Source organism: Hippocampus comes, unplaced genomic scaffold (genome assembly GCF_001891065.2).
Source record: "Hippocampus comes isolate QL1 unplaced genomic scaffold, H_comes_QL1_v1.1 scaffold202, whole genome shotgun sequence".
Taxonomy (NCBI): domain Eukaryota; kingdom Metazoa; phylum Chordata; class Actinopteri; order Syngnathiformes; family Syngnathidae; genus Hippocampus; species Hippocampus comes.
This window is the reverse complement of record NW_017805829.1, coordinates 784,607-799,633: the sequence shown is the minus strand read 5'-3', so window position 1 is coordinate 799,633 and position 15,027 is coordinate 784,607. Positions and strand designations below refer to the sequence as shown.

The window sequence follows — 15,027 nt, the reverse complement described above, 5'->3', positions numbered from 1 at the left end:
CAGCGTCCAGTAAGAATTCCGGCGATTCTCGACTTCAATTGAAAGATATTAGCTCGCCAGTAGGTGACCGTTGTGTGTTAGGCGTGCGTTTGAGTTTGTCTCCGGCTGCTGAGAGCAGCGATGGAATGGTTAGTTAGTCAGGAGGTGATCGTTCGGGCAACATTCAGCCCAGCCAGTGTCACGCATGGCAAAATACACGGTTAAAATACACATGTTCACCCTATTGAGACCAGTTGTTATGGTGGAAACTTTGGCCGCTTTGCGGGACGGGAAAATATCATCAGATCGGAATGAAATTTTGCACAGAACCTTGTACCATAGTATCGACAAGAATTCCGACCCGGCCCGACGAATCCGACAAACTTTTTTTTTTGCCATGAAAATGTGGACCACCCTAGTGTGCATGTGTCTGTTTGCACGTGTAAGTGCACTGTACGTGCATGTGTGTCCCCTCCACTCTGAAATTTCGTGTGCGTGCATGCGCGTGCCCCCTTCACCCTGCAATTTATGCATTTTTTTGGGGGGGGGGGTACAAAATGATGCAATCACCCTGATATAAGGGCACACAACCGATCTTACACCGCATTCTGGTTTCACGTCTCTTGCTTTTGCGAAAGCACTTTTGCTGCAATGTGGCGTTTGCATGAGGCAGACGATATTCCTGCACATGCAGCCTCTTTTGATGGCTGCTTCTTATTTTTGCGCGGACGAATGCGTCCTGCTGCTTTGAGAAACTCCTCCTCCTCGTCATGGTGGAAGATTTTCTTCCCCAAAAGCAACCCGCGCATTAATTGTTTTTATTTTTCCATCGCTACTGGTTCGAATGCACTCTCTACAAACTACACGCTGATCCACTGCACACAACTCCACCCATTTCCCCCCTCCACTTCTATTTATTCTGCAACACGATCCCTGACTAATGTCTCAATAGACGCTGCCATCTGCTGGACAGATTTCAAATGCTTTACAATGCAGGGAAGCCTGATCTTGAGTCACAGGCTGCGTAAGGCCCTTCTGCACGCTATGGTGCAAAAAAAGGAAATGACGTTCAAATCTGTCATGAGTAACGAGCTGTAGCAGGTTTTCAAGACATATTTATACGTCATCGGGATTGAATGAGTTAATACCGATACTGGCTCAGTATTTACTTTGCATCCTCTTGAAATAAAATATTGCTATTGTTGAAAGTGGCTCTGTATATACTTAATATCGGATCAATATCGGTATAATGACCTTGCATATACTTTGCATTGTTGAGATCCAAAATCCATCAATCAAAAAAATATGTCCACTCAATGTTTCAAGCGAAATGGATTTGTTACTTTAATTAGGCCTAACACGCCGACCAAAATTGCCATTTTCCTCACCTTTATACAATTTTACATGTATTTATTGTCACTAAATCACGTTTTAACATAAATTGGACAAATTGATTTATAAAGTATTTACCTGCCATTATTTTCCATGACTTTTCATTTCAATTGAATTTGCTGTAAAAGAATAATAATAAAAAAAATTACACAACCCTTCGAGAGAAACCAAACAACCATGTGGCCTGGAATGAAAAAAATTGACACCTAGTGTTCTGAAGCCACAGTAACAAACAAAAGTCGTTTTTTTTTGTGACACCGGTCTTCCGATTGGATCTCATTAGATTGTATAAGTGTACCTTATATTGCGGCAGGTGTCACCACTTCGACGACAAGGAGCATAATAAGCAGTCTGCTGCTGTCGTCATTAATCCAAACTTCAACGTCCTGTTCTGGGCGGCGGTGACGCTAATGTGATGTTTGTTGACAGGTGGATGGCGGCAACATGTCACGCGTGTCTCTCCGCCTCCTCCAGGTGCAGCCAGTCGACAATAATGAATGTCTCGTCTCTGGATCGCTGCCTCCTACTTCCCCCTCATCTTCTCTGAAGGGCAAAACAGCCCAACCTCAAAAGCGAACTGTTTTACCTTCCAATATAGAAGTTGGAAATGTTGGTTCATAGCTGACAGTTTGCGTTTTAATCATGATTTGCATTGCATTAGCCTCTGACAATGTGGCCGCTCCACAATGTCATATGATTTCAAGAGGATCAGTCGCTCTTCAATGTTTTGTGCTAAAATTACAATTTGCGTTTTTTTTTTTTTTTTTAAATGTTGAGCTCCACAGTGTTGTGTGTTTGAAGACCAGTTTGTCACTCCACAATGGTATATGCTGGACGAACAATAAACCGTATTTTCCGCACCATGAGGTGCCCCTAAAAGCATTCAATTTTCTCAAAAACCGACAGCGCGCTTTATAATCTGATCCGCCTTATATATGGATCAATATTCAAATTTATTGGACGTAGCACTTTAAATGTTCTGTAAAGCTCTTTGTTACAGCTGCAGGGGTTGTGAAAGAGCTATATAAATAAAGCTGTATTGTATTGTATTCCCTTTAGCGTAGCTCCATCTAGTGGATGCATAACGCAACCTGAGGCACTATTGTAGCTTCTATTCTATGCGTCTTATAATGCGGTGCACCCTATATATGAAAACAGTTTTACAATAGGCCATTCGTTGAAGGTGCGCCTTATACTCCGAAGCGCCTCATAGTGCGGAACATACGGTAGTTCCTTCCACAGAGCTTTGGGCCTGAGCAATGACTGGTCTCACTACAATACTGTGCACTTCAATGATGACTGGTTGCTCCATAATATGTGCCTTAACAATGATTAGTATTCTAGTAGACTTACACAGACTTGCTCCACAATGTTGTGTGTTTGAATGACTGGTTGCCTCACAATATTTTGTGGTTTAACCATGTTAAGCATTCCAGTAGGTACTCATCCATAGTCACTCCACAATGCCGTGTGCTTCAACCAAGGTTATTATAGTCACTGAAAACTACTAATAATAACTAAAAGTAAAATTAAAAATGCATTTCATTAATGAAATGATTAATGAATGATCTAAAAAAACGAAAACTAGCTGAAACCACATTTTACGTTTATAAAACTGACTTTATAGTGAAAAGTGATTATAGTGAAAATGTATTTCGTTTATGTCTTTGTCAATTAATATCATGCATAAGGTTTCAGGGTGCATCTTAAATTTATTTATTTTGGTATTGCTGAACATCTGTACAGAAGAAGAAAAGTTCAACAATTGTTGGATAATTGTAGTTTCCACTACATTATTACACCTGTTTTTTTTTATCTTACACTCAACAAATACTCCATCCATAAAAATACTAAAACTAATACTAAAATTAAACAAACACAAAGCCTTTTTGAAAAAATATAAACTATTAAAAACAAACAAACTTGCTCTAAAAACCAATTGAATCTAATTGAATTTACGAAACAAAAGTTAAAATGAAATAAAAAGTAACTATAATGAATAATGCTAAACTACTATAACCTTGGCTTTAACGATGATTGATTGCTCCACAATGTTGTGTGCTTTCACGACAATTTGTCATGCCACAGTAGTGTGTTGTTAAATGACCATTCACTATCCTGTCGAGTTTCACATGTGACTGCTCCGCAGTGTAGTTTTCAAAACGAAAATTACCATTTTGGTAGAATCTCCCCCGTGATCGCTCCACAATGTTGTGTGCTTTAACAGCAGGACATCTTCTCCAGTTCTTTCCCTTCTTCTGCATCCACAGCAGTGCGCTGATGCATGTGTCATAAAGCAAAATGTGATATACATCAGAGCCTTGCATACAGAATATTGTTTGTTATTCATGAGTGTGTGGCATGTGACACTGACACAGTGCAGATAACAAGAACAATGATGCTGCTCTCTGCTGTGTCATCAGCATCTCACCACCTCTGCGCAGATGGAAATGAGATTGCTGACACAAAACAAACCACACAAGCCAAAAAAATAAATAAATAAATACCCTAATAATGTTCGCAATTCTTCTGTGATTACCCCTTGATGATTATTCGGACTATAAAAGACACTTGTTAAAATTTTACACGGTGATACACACGATTTTCATTCCCGCGATTGCATTGCACAATTGCAAAGACAAAATTGAATTAGGACTTGTCCCTGAACGCATCATCAAATCCGACCCACCAACCTGTTTGTTGTTCGAGGGACATGTTACCTTTATGTTCCTTCACCAAAGTGGGATTTCTAAACTACCTCTTGATCTTTCTGAATTGTTATAAGGTACCACAGTCAAGAAAATCCAAATTATTTTATCTCGGTATCCCTTTGTGACTAAGCTTGATATAAAACAACTCTTATTTTAGTTTTGTTTGTGCATACACAGTAATCATACAGCGTACGATGACTACGAAAACCGAAATGACAGTTTATCTGGAACGCATCCTCAACTCGGCTGCACCAACCTGTTGCTCGCCAAAGGAGACGCCTCCTCTCCTCTTTCCGCTTTCCCTGTCGTTGGCTGCCTGTCTCTTCCTCGGCGTACTTCCTGGCTGCTCCACCCGGCGGACGCATGGCTGCGAACAAAGTGATCGTTTACGGCGGAAGAGGAGCCTTGGGCTCCAAATGTGTCCAGCATTTCAAATCCAAAGGATGGGTGAGTGGACGCGTGCTAGCCAAACAGGCTATCCCGGTAGCTAACTAGATTGCGATCCATCGGTTCACAACATTTTTTTTTTACCTCAGCGGAGTTCAAATAAACCTGGATTAAAACGTTGTCACTCTTCTAATCTATCAGTGGGTTGCCAATATCGACATGGCTGCTAACGAGGAAGCTAACGAGAACATCATAGTGAAGTTAACGGACTCATTCTGCGAGCAGGCTGGCCAGGTGAGTGATGACAGATAGCGAGGAGATAATTCATTCATATTCCACTAAACTTGATAAACTTGTTTACAAATACAACGCGGTGATTTTGAATTACCAATGTATGTTAAAACACGTTTCGTTTGTTTTGGAGAGTTGCGTTACCGACATGAGGCTCTGTCTGTTTCTGAGATGGTGTTGCGTTCATGTCACTTGCTGCAGCGTTTCTTTTAGCTGGCGTTGCGTTCAAGTTCCAGGGAGAGTGCCGTTTGTTTGTTTGCTGGTGTTGCGTTTAAATAGCGTCTTTCATTTTTCTTATTGTGTGTGTGTGTGTGTGTGTGTGTGTGTGTGTGTGTGTGTGTGTGTGTGTGTGAGTGTGTGTGTGTGTGTGTGTGTGTGTGTGTGTGTGTGTGTGGCGGGGGGGGCGGGTCCTTGCCTAATCAGGCGGAGAAAATGTTTAAATGTAAAGTAGCTATTTAAAAAAAACATTGTCCAGTGCTTGTTCTTACTACTAACAAATAATAGCTACTATATAAAATTATATCATAAGTAATTATGTTTTGGTCAATACTGCTAATATACTGTCTGGTTGTACATTTGAACAAGTCAAATATTGCTATATTTACATTTTAAAAAGGCAGTGAATTCAATGGTTTGAATTATTTTCAAAGATCCTTTGTTGTTAAGTTGCCCTGTGACCACAGACATCTGATACAGATTACCCTCAAAAAATTTGCGAACAGGACCACCCCCCTGCCCCACACAAGCCCTCGAGTGCATGATATGTTTGTAATGTCTTCGCAGACTTGTTTCACAAGCTTTTTTTTGTTACTATTATTTATCCATAGGTCACATCAGATGTGGCCCAACTGCTTGGGGAACAGAAGGTAGATGCCATTTTGTGCGTGGCCGGCGGATGGGCGGGAGGAAATTGCAGTTCTAAAGGTAAGAACTCAACATTTAGCTTTGAGTAACCAAATGAAATCTGTTTTTATAAATTTGGTGAGTTTTGGGTCATGTTAAAGCAGACTTATGACATTTTCCCTACAATTAAAAATGGTTGCCAGGTGTCTTAATGAAATGACTGTGAATAAAATTTATCATACTTGATGGGTGATCAAGCACTAGGGTGAACCAGCTATTTGTATACAAGACTTTTAAAACGCCTTGATAACCCCAAAAAGGAGAGACCGGGAGCAGAATGACTGGCTAAATTTTTTTCCATGGCAAATTATAGGACTTTGATGCCATTTTCCGCCCATATGACCTTGCGTTGGCCAAAAAAGCTTGGAAGTTTAGCATCCCATCTGTCTCAGATTCCTCTTTCCAGTTGGGACTCATTTGGACTAATTCTCTTGGAGGAGTTCGGCAAATTATGAGCCCACAGAATGCATGCCAAAAAGTCAACATGAAAACAAAATGACCAACTTCCTGTTCAGTTTCGGACATGCAATCTGGAGACTTTTTCATGTATGCTATTATGTTCACCCAATTTTAATGAGTGAAACGGATGTGAATGGCTATATTTCTTTTCCTGGTCTATACTAGATGCACCTTTGAGATTTCCAGTATCTAATCGAGCATTGTAATTGTGTGTTTTTGCTCTTCAGACATGTACAAGAACACAGATCTAATGTGGAAACAAAGCGTGTGGACCTCCACCATCTCCAGCCACCTGGCGGCCGTGCACCTGAAGCAAGGAGGTCTGTTGACTTTAGCAGGGGCCAAAGCCGCTCTGTCAGGCACCGGAGGTGAGGTCTACTCTTGTGTGTTTGTGTGTGTTTACCATTCTCATCCACGTGAGCTGATTGATCTGTGTGTGTTGTCCACCTTGTCAATAGAGATGATGGATGATAGAGAAGTCAATAGAAAACACCGTAGGGAATTGGCTCTGTTATCGGAAGATGTGCCGATAAAATAGATGTGAGCAAGAGGGGAAAAAAATGGACAATTCTGTGCTTCGTAAACAGGAAGTCAATGCTCTGATAGTCTCGTTTGTCCATCAGTCGGCACGCTGACCTGGCCACAAACCAATCGCCTCATTTCGATCACTGGCAAAGCAAGGCTGAGTCAATATTTAGAAAGTAGCTGGCCCGAATTCGTGTGGGGAGACTGCTGCAAAAAATTTTGCTGCACTGAAGGAAAAAAAAATTATATGTATGTGTGTGTGTGTGTGTGTGTGTGTGTGTGTGTGTGTGTGTGTGTATGTACATACACATATATCTATATATATATAAGCAATAATAATATAAAAGCAAAAAGCAATGTCAATCAAGTGTTTAAAATGATCCATATTGACTGGCCTCGATGGTTTTGTTAAATTTTTCGACCTGTACCATCGTCCGCAATTGAATAGATAAACTCTGCCAGCCTCAATTGGATTTGCACTCTGTCTGAAAAGTAAGTATGCAGAGTATTCTGTTTTCTTCTTTTTATTGACGTTGCCAAGGCAACTGCTTTGAACCGTTATTTACACATTGGACACCATTAGGTTTGTGGCCATTAAAACAGATTTTGATGTTAAAAAAAAAAAAAAACACACTCATTAGTTCATCGTCAATAATGCAAGGGGATCGAACCTGCAGTCTGTGTGACAGCAGAGATCCGTGCCCCCAGGTTGACCTCAACTTCCATTCTAGCTTGGACTTTTAACTAATTTAACCGTCACAAAAAAACTTGGAGAACTCCCCTCACTCCGTTCTTCATTGGCGTGCCACCAGACTGCGCCAGGCAGGAATTCTTGGGATTCCTTGGAAAGCCGCTTTACATGGTCGGGTGGGGGTAGGGACTTGTTTAGTGCATCCAGATGTTGAAACTACAAAACATCTTCATCCAACTCCTCTTGTATTTTCCCCCAACTTATTTCCTTCGTTGACCCGAAGGTATGATGGGCTACGGGATGGCCAAGGCCGCTGTGCACCAGCTATGTCGGAGTCTGGCAGGCAAAAACAGTGGGATGCCTACCGGGGCTGCCGCGGTGGCCATCTTGCCGTAAGTCCTCAATTGCATTGTTTCCCAGGTACTAATGACAACTGTGTGCATTACATTGAATTATAATTGACTTGCCAATAGTGGCCGTTGCGCTCATAGATGCCGGATCCCCGTCTAGTCAGTAGGTGTGTCAACCTCTGTAAATATCAAAGAGTTTACTGTCGAGCTCACTTGAACTCTGTTGGCATGAAAACAGTCCCTCAGATGAATTAAACATTAACCTTTGTAACATTTTGTTTTCAACTTACTCACAGTGACATTTGTAATATACCGCTAACAATGTTCAGTGTTATTCCAAAAATGGTCTTAAATGAAAGCCTCCCTTTAATTAGATGTAGATATAAATAAATGCAATTGAAACTGAACTAAAACAACTCAGACAAAAAAAAACGAAGTCACATTGATTAAAAAAAAACAAACGAGGTAATTATAATTCTGTATTAAAAAAATTTAAAAAATTACATTTTGAAAAGTAAAAATGTATGAATTCAAAATAATTCAAATGCATTTTTGAGACATTAAATGAACAAGCCCCTCTAATTTCTAATCTCACTCTAATTGCCCCACGGGGATAAATAAACTTTTCTGAATCTGAATCTGAAAAAGCATTGTTTTAAATAATAAAAAAAAAAAACATTTGCTAAGAAGACACTGCTGCGCATTTATACGCCATTTTTCACATGCGTCACAGACAGACAGATAAGCAAGCGAGGCAAAGATAAGCAGCAGATATTCAACATAAATTAGGATGCAAATGGCAGATCTCTGGTGGGTCTGTTTTAGCTGAATGGTGCCCTTCTGCTCAATCATCATGGCAATCTAGGATGTTCTTTCACACACGTGCGCACACACGTGCGCACACACATACACACACACACACACACACACACACATATATATATATGTGTGTGTGTGTGTGTGTATATATATAATTTTTATTTTTTGGGGGGGGGTGGGGTACGAGGTATCGACATTGTGTCTTCCATTTCGTTGCGCTTTCCACTAACTGCGGCAGCATGCTCAAGGGAAGCTGCCACATCTGTTTTGCATTAGCCCAATGACTTGCATTTCTGCTGTATTTCACCCCCCACACACCAACTTTCAGTCACATGACTGTCGCCTGGCAAGCATGTGGTTCCTTTTGAGGAAGCTTTTTGTTTTCCCTCTCCGGCCACAAATACACAATGCAATGACATCCCAAATTCAGCCTTTAAAAAAAAAAAGATACAAACGCCTCTGATTAACTGAGCGGTAGGGCCGGATGCTTATGCATAAAATAAAAATCGCCATTGTTTTGACCGACATTGAAATCGTAATTCATAAAAACAATTATTTATTATTTCAAAACATAGTATTTCTTCAACTACCAAAACTGAACTACTCAAAAGTACCATCGTAAGGGGTGTTCACACGGCACACATTTGCTCCGGCACTGCACCGATGTATTTTGTTACAATATATTTTACACCGGAGCAAATTATTGTGGAGCGTTCACGCGTACAAAGCCCCTGAGCGTATTCGCACCGGCGCAGCGTCGGTGCAGCTCCACTTGCGTTCACACGGCAGTTTCTGCAGCGGAGCAAAACCAATGAGCTGCCGTGTGGGTTCTTTTTAAAACGTATACACAACTCAAGCAAATACTGTCCAGGCACGTCCTTCTCCTTCTCGGTCTCCGTGCCTTCTGCTCGAGAGTGACCGCCCCCGAAAACGTAAATCAACGATGACTTCAATGACACTCAGAAAAGCAAAAATGTAATGCGCCAAACAGAAAAATCAAGAGAGGAAATCACAAAATAAATTCTATGGGGAACGGGGGGTTGTGAACACACAACAAAGGAACAAACCACACAAACAACTCCGAGACAGTCCAGTCTCCTACAAAAGGAAAGATGACGTTTGGTGCTTGCTACTGTTACCAGCCACGTCTTGTGTCTTGTTATTAAACAAACACATGACGGAACTCCAACTGCTTGCTACTGTTACCAGCCACGTCCGTACGTAATCAACTCTTCTCATGCGTAGCGAGGCTACTCCCCCCTCGCAAACGAGCATTTGCTCCGGAGCAAATTTTTAAACCACCTCCCTGAGGTGGATCAAATTTGCTCCGGTGTAAGCTGTTTTCCGGGGCTACGCCAGAGCAAATTTGCACGTATGAACGCTCTACTGGCGCAGCGCCGGGGTAGCGCTGGAGCAAATCTTGCTGTGTGAACACCCCTTTCGCCTCATGCCCATTCAGCCTTGCAACATTGAACACTTTATTCTTTAACACTATTTTTTTTTTGTCAAGTTAAAAAAAACAACCTTGTTCATAAAAGCAATTGAAGCCTGTTGAATTTTCATTCTGCTGCAAACACACCTTGGCTGCATTGCATTTTCGCACACAATCAAAACTATGAAGATGCATCTGTCTTATCTCTATCGATTTTTTTTTTTTTTTTTTTTAATCTTATTTGGTTCTATTTTTATTTTCACAAGTCTTGGATCTGGACTAAGCTGAGATCTCGGGCGTTGTATTTTGTGCCATAATTTGTGGAAATGTGTGTCTTGGTATAAACATTGCTTGAATCCTTGAAAACTCAACTTTAAACAAAAGAACAACCAGAAAATAAATCGATAACAGAGTAAAGTAATATACTAATAATTGCAATAAAAAGAAAATGAAAATAAAATACCGGCTGTTCCCGCTACGCAAATGTTGGCCTTTTAGGGGCAATGTGGTGCTGTGCATGCATGAAGCAAGCACTTCAAATGAGATCAGAAGAGTTGAAGAAAAAAGTTGCCTTCCAACTCTCTTAATTTAATTTTTCTCCGATTGGGGAAAAATATGTGTTTTAGAGCGTTGTTATATTAGCTGATGGTATGTGTTCCCACAGCGTCTTTGTGTGAATATTCATTATTTGACGGAATATCACTCCTGGATGTTGATGCCACTTCCCTATTAGCATGTTTTTTTTTGTTTTGTTTTTTAGATTGACTTCAACATAAATATGCAATGTGTGTAATTCTTTTTTGTTGTGTGTTTAGTTTTACAGTAAACTCCAATTTGGAGTGTCAATAAACAGTTGAGATCACACTCAGGCAGGGCAGAATCACATCCATGTCATACCCGTGTGGTGCAAGTACCATGGTGCATTCAGGGTACTTTCACAACGTCCAAAACTTGTACCATTCGGTACATGAATAATTTTTCTTTGATTAGAATGTTTTTGAGATCGAGAGAAGCCAATGTCATAATCCTGATTACGTTTCAATTAAATGTCCAGCCATCCTGAGAGGTATTCATTTTGTCTTGTAAAATATTTTTCTAGTTGTACAGAGAGAGATTTCGAATATTTCGGTTGCCTCTCACTGCTCTTCGTTGGCCTGAGTCAAAACTGCACAGAAAAATTCAAGCAAAAATATGTTTGTTTATAGTACATCTGCACAACCATGTGAAAAAACAAACAAGACCAAGATAAATACTTTCAAACTTGTTCCATCATTTTGACATACAGTATGAACAGAATTATATTCATGTCTCAGAATATGTTTTCAAACCCTGAAATGATTTCATTCCTATGGCTTTGTGTGTTTTCTTTCTGTGCTTTTGCCACTGGGCAGGCTTTTAAGCATTCACATTCAACTCTGTATATTTGCTCACAACGATGATTGTTCGGAATCAGGGGCCGAACGCTTCTCCTGCTGCTTGCCTTGATTGTCATCTGCCTCCATTTCACAACAGGGTTACCTTGGATACGCCAATGAACAGGAAGTTCATGCCCGACGCCGATTTCGGCACGTGGACACCACTGGAATTTGTTGCAGAGTGAGTATCAGTTTATTACGTTAGCACTCATTATAATTATGTAGAATACATGAATTAGGGGACAGTCATAGTTCTATTACTTGTATGAGTGGTGAGGAATTTCAAATATAAGACACAGTTAATCATCAAGGTCAAGGTCATCTTTATTGTCAAATATGCTTTATATATGACATGCAGCATCGATAAAATTTCTTCCTCTCAATCCTCAGTGCAAATATGCAAACATGCTGTGCATTAAACACACACAGCTAAGACAAGATAGCAACTACACTGTATAAAAAGACATAATATGTAATCTGAACAGTATAAACAGTATAGACAATATAAACAACATAAACAATGGCACTTGTGGCTATTATGGGTAAAGTGAGGTAGTGGTTTTGTGTTGACCACAGTTGCGTTATTTTACTTGGTTTTAGTTTCTTCTTGATAATGTCAACGGTCTATATTAAATCCTGGACGTCGGTTTTGAAACGAGAACAAATGCAGATGCCCTTAAACGGATGTGTGGGGGAAAAAACCCACACCAGATTACCGGAGGGATTAGATTGAGATTAGATGCGGGTCCGAGGGACGCAAATAGATAAGAATCCACCCGACGGGGGAAATGAAAAGTGATGGCGATCGTTTCAATCATCGTCTTTTTTTATTAGGGCGATGACCTTGCGCGTGATGAGCGTGCGTCATAATTCCTGGCATTGTCCGTTTGTCAGCACTGAAAGAGTTTGCATTAAACCTCCTAATTATGTTCATTTCTCAGGATAAGCAATGATGTCAATGGGTCACTTTCACCGGGGGCTTGTTAATCATCCAAAAGCATCCAAAATGAAAAGAGATTCACATAAATATTGGTGATATGTAATTATCATTCATACACCATTGTAATGGAAGATGATTCTGGAATAATTTTTAAATGTTTTGGAATCATAGTTTGTGGTATATGCACATGATAAACAAATAATATCGACAATTAAAAACTAGCGGTCCGGTAGTCCAGTGGTTAGCACGTCGACTTCACAGTGCAGAGGTACCGGGTTCAATTCCAGCTCTGGCCTCCCGGTGTGGTGTTTGCATGTTCTCCCCGGGCCTGCGTGGGTTTTCTCCGGGTACTCCGGTTTCCTCCCACATTCCAAAAACATGCATGGCAGCCTGATTGAACACTCTAAATTGTCCCTAGGTTTGAGTGTGAGCGCGGATGGTTGTTCGTCTCTGTGTGCCCTGCGATTGGCTGGCAACCGATTCAGGGTGTCCCCCGCCTACTGCCCGAAGACGGCTGGGGTAGGCTCCAGCACCCCCCGCGACCCTAGTGAGGATAAAGCGGTTCGGAAAATGAATGCATGAAAAACTATTTTGGAGGGCTTCATCTGTTTTTTGCTATTTCCAGCCGGTGTTATCTTAGCTGCTTAGTTAAAAAAAACAAAATAAAATCCCATACTGCTCATCTTCCTTTACAAACACAATTGGGGGAAAAAAAGACTTCAATAGTATGGTTCCTTGAATTTTCAGATATTTTAATTACTGTTAATGTTTGACTTGTCTTTAAACATAAGAAAGTTTAGAATGCGAGCTATTATACATTTTCATTATATTTGATGGGGAAAAATTGTTTCACAACTTCACCGGTGCCCGTAAATGTACTGTACATACTGGAGGTTCCACTGTGATACAAAATCTACATTTGAAGGTGTTGGCAGCCACGTTTTAATCTCTCCTTCCTCCTCCACTTCTCCCCAATGCAGAACGTTCTTCCACTGGGCCACGGGCACCGACAGGCCAGTGTCAGGCAGCCTGATGCAGCTGCTCACCTCCGGCGGGAAAACTCAGGCCGTGGCGGCGCTGTAGAGGGCGGACAGACAGGCCGCAGTGGCGGCATTGTCATCGAGGGAGAATAGAAGATAAAGACGGGGAGGAGATAGAGAGGAGGATCAGGAGGTGATGGAGTTTGAAGGCAAGAGCTGGGTGAGGGAAAAGGAGAAGGGAACGCGTTCAGTGTTACATGAAGGATAAGAGTGCCATCTAGCTGTGGGTGTCACTATTGCAGTTAGGCCATGGCTGCTTGTCAACAACACTATCATAATAAAAGCAACAATGTGATGTTCAGAAGTGCATTTTATTGGCGTGAAAACAAGTGATGGGCCAAAATATTAGATTCACATGCTCGAATGAGAACCAGTCATGAAAAGAATAATTCTCACTTAGGAGCACCATCAATTTATTTTACTGTCTTTATTATTGTGGTTATAGTTTCGATGCAGGGCGGCCTGGTGGTCGACTGGTTAGCGCGTTGACCTCACAGTGCAGAGGTCGTGGGTTAGATCCCGGCTCCGTCCTTCCTGTGTGGAGTTTGCATGTTCTCCCCGTGCCTGCGTGGGTTTTCTCCGGGTACTCCGGTTTCCTCCCACATTCCAAAAACATGCATAGTAGGCTGATTGAACACTCAAAATTGTCCCAAGGTGTGAGTGTGAGCGCGGATGGTTGTTTGTCTATGCGTGCCTTGTGATTGGCTGGCCACCGGATCAGGGTGTGTGTGTGTGTGTGTGTGTGTGTGTGTGTGTGTGTGTTGTATATATATATGTGTATATATATATACAAAATACACACATACACATGCACATTCATTTAAATAAACTAACACTAATCCAATAGCTCTTTCACCAGCGATCTTGACACATTGAAAATAATTATCCATCTCGTTTTAAAGGACACAATTATCCTTTTTTTTTTTTTTTTTTTTTTTTTTTTACATTTCCAAAATGTAGCCCAAAAAAACGTTGTTGACAAATGACAACTCTTTCTCAAGGCAACAATTTACAGTTTAATATTTTTGTATGTATTTTTTCATTCTGGGGCTTTCTTGACAAGAAAAAAAAAAAAAGCATGTTGCATGCGTTATATTTCCCTCCACCAGATGGCAGTGTTTAACAAGAGTCACGCCTGCATGCATCTGTGCTTGGGCATAAAAATAATTTACACACTCCTCTTAGTTCGCCCCCCTCCCCGCACCTCACCTTGGCGAATGCAAATGCACGCTTGCATCCATTCCATGACCAATAGATTATTTCAGCGGGTCTGTTTTCAGTTGTGTGCACAACAGCAGCTCGTATATTCAGCAGCAGTAGTGTGGAGGCGATGCTCATAAACAGGCGGAGTGTTAAACTTTCGCTGTTTCTCGTATACTGTGTGCCGCCGTGGGAGTGCACGCGTGGCTGTTGACAAGCTCGCTGCGATAAATCACCGCCGCTGAGGATTAATAGGAAGAAGCAAAAGCGGGGCCCGGTTCCCTGGAGGAGCCAATATGTATTTATTCGAGGTGGTGGGATCATTCACAGGCGTGAGCGCCGCCTCCCATGATGCCTTGCTGCTGCGCCCAGTGTGCCCGTTCTTCAGTGTACGCCACTGACACGGAATGGTAGGGCGATGAAGTTGACCCTGGGATTTTATGTCTTAGTATCAGAGGCAGGACGACGCCTTTGTGGAAGGGGATGTTACGCA

General features: G+C 41.3%; 1 protein-coding gene across 1 annotated transcript; it reads left to right on the top strand.

Moving 5' to 3' along the window:
• Positions 1-4,337: 4,337 nt before the first annotated feature.
• qdpra (quinoid dihydropteridine reductase a) lies at positions 4,338-13,635 on the top strand. The gene is made up of 7 exons (XM_019887467.1): positions 4,338-4,529; positions 4,671-4,763; positions 5,588-5,684; positions 6,350-6,490; positions 7,622-7,730; positions 11,452-11,535; positions 13,275-13,635. Exons 1-7 carry the CDS (start codon positions 4,446-4,448, stop codon positions 13,375-13,377), a joined length of 711 nt encoding a protein of 236 aa, XP_019743026.1. The 5' UTR covers positions 4,338-4,445; the 3' UTR covers positions 13,378-13,635.
• The last annotated feature ends 1,392 nt before the right edge of the window (positions 13,636-15,027 follow it).